The sequence below is a fragment of the Rhinoraja longicauda genome, unplaced genomic scaffold, assembly GCF_053455715.1.
Source record: "Rhinoraja longicauda isolate Sanriku21f unplaced genomic scaffold, sRhiLon1.1 Scf000953, whole genome shotgun sequence".
NCBI classification, from domain to species: domain Eukaryota; kingdom Metazoa; phylum Chordata; class Chondrichthyes; order Rajiformes; family Arhynchobatidae; genus Rhinoraja; species Rhinoraja longicauda.
In genome coordinates this window covers 6,326-11,607 of record NW_027602169.1, presented here as the reverse complement: position 1 = coordinate 11,607, position 5,282 = coordinate 6,326, and the positions used below count along the sequence as shown (strand labels likewise).

Here is a 5,282-nt window from a genome sequence, read left to right as displayed (position 1 = left end):
GTCGGATTAGGCTCGACTGGTCCACTGGAGTCCACCTGCGCTTGTTTCTAAAGTAATATGTACATCCGTGGTATCTTTTGCCTTGTGAATATTCTAGTCATTCATCATATCATCATTTCCAGCATTTATCAGTGCGCTATATTCTGGAATTCAATTCCTGGATCATTCTAAAATCTGTTTCTCCTGTCCCTAAAATAACTCTTTCAAACGAACCCTTCACCACTTTTCCTTAATATTCAGCTCTGGGATCATCAGCAAATTTCTTGTTGTTACATTCGGTAAACTACAATGGAATTGCTTTACTAATGAACGAACAAAAAGCAGTTTGTACTGCTGAATGTTTAGAAAGGAAGACAGCATGGTCCAAGCTCACCATTGATCACCCTTCCACACTAGCACTAGGGACAATTTTACAGAGACTGCATCGCGTACAACCCCTCACGTCTGTCGGATGTGGGAGGAAATCAGAGAACCTAGAGAAAACTTATACGGTCTCTGGGAGAACGTGCAGACTGCACGCTGAGGGCACCCTAGGTCAGGGTGGAACCTCGGTCTCTGGCGCTGAGGGGCAGCAGCTCTATCAGCTGCGCTGCTCGTATCAGCCAGCAGCTGATATTTGTACTGTGTAAACTGAAAGGTTTGTGTGCATCGTCTTTAGGTGCAAACATTATGTAAACTGTGCATAGCAAACCGTTGCGTAGAAACACACAAAATGCTGGAGTAACTCAGCGGGTCAGGCAGCATTTCTAGAGACAAAGGATGGGTGACGTTTCGGGTTGGGTTGTGTGTGTTGAGGTTTGCTGTGTTTGGCAACTCCATACATTCGGTGAACATTTTGCTTGCCATGCTTATTTTAGAAGACTCCGGACAATATTTAAACACTAGCATTGAAAGTGAAACTCCGGGTTTCGTGGGGGACATCCATAGAATCAACATTGCTTTCCTCACAGCAGCGAATAAAAACGTTTATTCAGACAATAATTTACATATTACCTCAAGAGGTTTCTGCTTTACATAATAAAAACTGCTATGTCTTGGTTAACAGCGCCTTGTAGCGTGGGACACTGCTTCGATCGGGAGATTAGTGGGGGTATTCCAGTCACAAAAAAAGGTGAACTATATATATCGTTTGCCATTGTGTAGATATTATTTTAAATTCGTAAACATGGAAACCAGCGTGCTTCTAACACTGCCACTCTGTTTCGTGCTCTGTGCCAGTGTTTCTGATACATGCAAAATGCTGGAGTAGCTCAGCGGGATAGGCAGCATCTCTGAAGAGAAAGAATAGGTGACATTTCGGGTCGAGACCCTTTTTCAGACCTCCACCTCTCTGATACATGATTCATTTGTCTGGAAGATTGTCTTGACCTTTTGCTGCCATTATGCATCCAGGTTAGAGGGCGGCCCTTAACTGTACCGAAGCTCCTCAGAAATAAATCTTGAATATGTCCGAATCCTCCGGTATCCCAAGAGTGTAAGTACAATTCAGTCACCTGCTAATTAAACACGAGAAACAGTATTATTAAAACTAATTTCCTCTCTATGGATTTCAATCGGTTATAACAGAGTGTTTCTTAAAACGTCGGAAGCTGAATTTGCCAGATCCATTGACACGAGGAGAAACTATCGCTTCCCGTGAAAAATGCACGGCCGAATAAGTGGTCCAGTTTATGCCGTTTACTACCCTATGCTGGCAGCAATTGGAGTTCCAGGTAAGTCGCAGTATCTAACCAAATGTATTTAATGAGCGAAATACGAAGTGCTGGAGGAACCCAGTGGAACAGACCATCGTCCCATTCCCTCCACAGATGCTACCTGACCCGTTGAGTTCTTCCATGAAATTGTGTTTTGCTCATGTTTATGGCTTCACTGTTTCATTGGAGCAATTAAATGGTTAACGCGTTGACTTACTCCAAGACACAGAAAACATAGAAAGTAGGCCATTCGGGCCTTCGAGCCAGCACCGCCATTCAATATGACCATGGCTGATCATCTAAAATCAGTACCCCGTTCCTGCTTTTGCCCCGTATCCCTTGATTTCTTTAGCCCTAAGAGCTAAATCTAACTCTCTCTTGAAAACATCCAGTGAATTAGCCTCCACTGCCTTCTGTGGCAGAGAAACCCACAGATGCACAACGCTCTGAGCGACGAAGCTTTTCGTCATCTCAGTCCTAAAGGGTCTACCCTTATTCTTAAACTGTGACCCCCTGGTTCTGGACTCCCCCAAAATCGTGAACATTTTTCCTGCATCTAGCCTGTCCAATCCTTTAAGAATGTTATGTGTTTCTATAAGATCCCCTCTCATCTTTCTAAATTCCAGTGAATACAAGCTCAGTCGATCCATTCTTTCACCATATGTCAGTCCCGCCATCCCGGGAATTAACCTGGTGAACCTACTCCCTCAATAGCAATAATGTCCTTCCTCACATTTGGAGACCAAAATTGCACACAATACTCCAGGTGCGGACCTCCTTGCTCCTAAACTCAAATCCTCTCGCAATGAAAGCCAAAATGCCATTAGCTTCCTTCACTGCCTGTTCTACCTGCATGTTTAATTTCAGTGAATAATGTACAAGGACGTTTCCATGTATACTTTCATACATGTTAGAGCGGAATCTCAGTATCCATTGACAACTTTTTTTACATGTTATCCAAGTTTGCACATTTATATCTCACTTGGCCGTAACTAATCATTGGCATTTATGTTTTGAAGACAATATTTGAGTGGGCTTCTTCCAAACAACCACTGGCCTATTGAACACTACAAACTCCAACTAAACTTCGAACTACGAACTATCGTGGTTGCATTAGGTACTTAAGGCTTTATTTTGTTTTGCACTATATTGGATTTTTATATTTATTGAACTTTTTTCTTTGTTCGCTTGTTTATTGTGTTATCTATTGAGTACGGTGTTTACAAAACTGTTGTGCTTCTGCAAGTCAGAGTTTCATTGTTCCGTGTCGCTAGATGAAACACTTCAAAACTCTTGACTCTTGAATAATTCTACACGGGAATATTTGAGGATTTCCCTCAACAACTGCGCCATTAAGGAGGCTTTACAACGGTATGGTGTCATAACAGGTGTGGTTCAAATATGCAGCCGAAACATTTCCACTCTGCAACCAATGGGGAGGAGTGACATTTTGTCCAGAGATGTTGCCTGGCCGGCGGAGATACTCCAGCATTTTATATCTACCTTCTGAGGAGTAACATAGTCACTACCACCCAGTCTTACACCGCGAGTAATCTTTGTGCTCTACCTACCAGAACGGTGAAAATGTTTTGATTGCCGAACAGATTGATAACCTTATATCTGATACACATTCCTATTAAATTCCTATTAAATTAGAAGAGTGTGAACGCAAACCGTGCGAAAGAGGCACCATAAATGTAACAGACATGAGGTCAATACATGAAACGAAAAGGTGATTCTTACAGTTTATTGTGTGTATTATTATATCCCTGAACTATGGAGACAATTGGTGTCCTTGACTTATCTCACAGTCTGGAATGATTGTATGCATACAGTTATCGCCTATTTAATGCAGTGGTTTACTCTGTTGGCGTCATGGAGCGGCCGCCGGTGTGTAAACTGTTCTATCATTTACCTTCAACAGAAGCGAAAATCGTGCGGGATGTGTCATGGGTAGAAGTGCAACTAACGATCAATCTGCTCCCAACAGAACTAAAAGTGTCATAATGCAAAATCCTTCCCGATCTATTTTTAAAGTCAACTCTTTTTCAGGTTTAGATTTAAGTTGAGATGCGCAGAGGAGGTTCAGCAGAATGATGCAGTGACTAGTGTTTATTGGCAAAAGTGAACGATTAGACAAACTTGGATTGCTTTCCCCGGAACGGTTGGCCTTAAGTGGAGACCTGATAAAATTTATGAGAGGTACAGATAAGGTACACCTCAGAACCTATTCCCAGGATGGAAAAAAATACTAAAGGTGAGAGGGGCAAAGTTTAAAGGAGATGTGTGGGACATGTTTTTTTATACGGAGGGTGGTAAGCGCCTGGAACGCGCTGCCTTGGAGTTGAGGCATATACAATCCAAACACTAATCACTGCTTGTTGTCCTTTCGGGCTACGTGAATTGATAAAGTTGAAAGACAATATAAATTTGGATCCATAAATTCCTAATTTCAAATGCCTTTTTTACAGTTAATTTGATGGCGATTGTAATTCTGTCCCGAGGAAAGTGCGGTCTCTCCAGATGCATCACACGCTACCTAGTGTCCATGGCGGCGACGGATCTCCTGGTAGTTATCACAGCTGTCATCTTCAATCGGATTATTGGCATTTACTTTCCAATTAGTTTTATGTCCTTGACTCCCGCTTGTACACTCAGCACTGTGATAATTTATGCAGCCACTGAGAGTTCAGTCTGGTTAACGGTCGCTTTCACCTTTGACCGATTTGTGGCTATTTGTTGCCAGAAGCTGAAAACAAAATATTGCACTGAGCAAATGGCGACGGTGGTCATAGCGACAATTTGTGTGTTAAGCTGTTTAAAGAGCGTTCCCTGGTATTTCATCTACGAACCACTCTACGCAATTAACAACGTGCAATGGTTTTGTAACATAGTATCAAGCTATTACACATCGGTCCCATGGTCAATATTTGACTGGTTTGCACGGATTTTAAACCCAGGTCTTCCCTTCGTTTTAATTTTACTCTTCAATGCCTTGACGGTCAGACATATTCTAATATCCAGCAGGGCACGTAGGAGACTGCGGGGACAGGGCACTGGAGAAAATCATAGCGACTCTGAGATGGAAAGTCGGAGGAAGTCCATCATTTTACTCTTCGCCATCTCGGGCAGTTTCATCCTTCTATGGATGACGTACGTTGTCGATTTTCTCTATGTGGAAATCTCAAACGAATCCTATTTCAGTGGTTCAAATTTCAACGACCCAAGGTTCATTCGCCAAGAAAGTGGAAACATGCTTCAGCTTTTGAGCTGTTGCACCAACACCTGTATTTATGTAGTGACCCAGAGTAAATTCAGGGAAGAGATAAAGAATGCTGCACTGTTTCTTCGTGATCGTGTTGCTTCGTTAGTAAGATAGTTGAGCGTTGGGTTCTACTTCTACTTACACCTCTGATTTAGTGTGTACCGTTTTCGTCACGTTTTCTTCCTTTCAATGCAGTGATGAAATTGGTCTTCTGTTTTCGAGTAAATTGGGCAATAAATTACCTGTCCTCGTTTTTAATCTTGTGTGATTGTCTGTAATTCATAGCAACCCAAAAAAGTACATGTAATTGACCAGATGTAAAA

General features: G+C 42.2%; 1 protein-coding gene across 1 annotated transcript; it reads left to right on the top strand.

Moving 5' to 3' along the window:
* The first annotated feature begins 1,642 nt into the window (after positions 1–1,642).
* LOC144591377 (putative G-protein coupled receptor 139) lies at positions 1,643–5,073 on the top strand. The gene is made up of 2 exons (XM_078395588.1): positions 1,643–1,712; positions 4,166–5,073. Exons 1-2 carry the CDS (start codon positions 1,643–1,645, stop codon positions 5,071–5,073), a joined length of 978 nt encoding a protein of 325 aa, XP_078251714.1.
* The last annotated feature ends 209 nt before the right edge of the window (positions 5,074–5,282 follow it).

Excerpts from the sequence above, each read along its gene's own strand:
- LOC144591377 (XM_078395588.1), top strand. The coding sequence starts at position 1,643 with ATGCACGGCCGAATAAGTGGTCCAGTTTATGCCGTTTACTACCCTATG. Across the intron at positions 1,713-4,165 it reads GGCAGCAATTGGAGTTCCAG|TTAATTTGATGGCGATTGTA; the intron begins GTAAGTCGCAGT and ends CCTTTTTTACAG.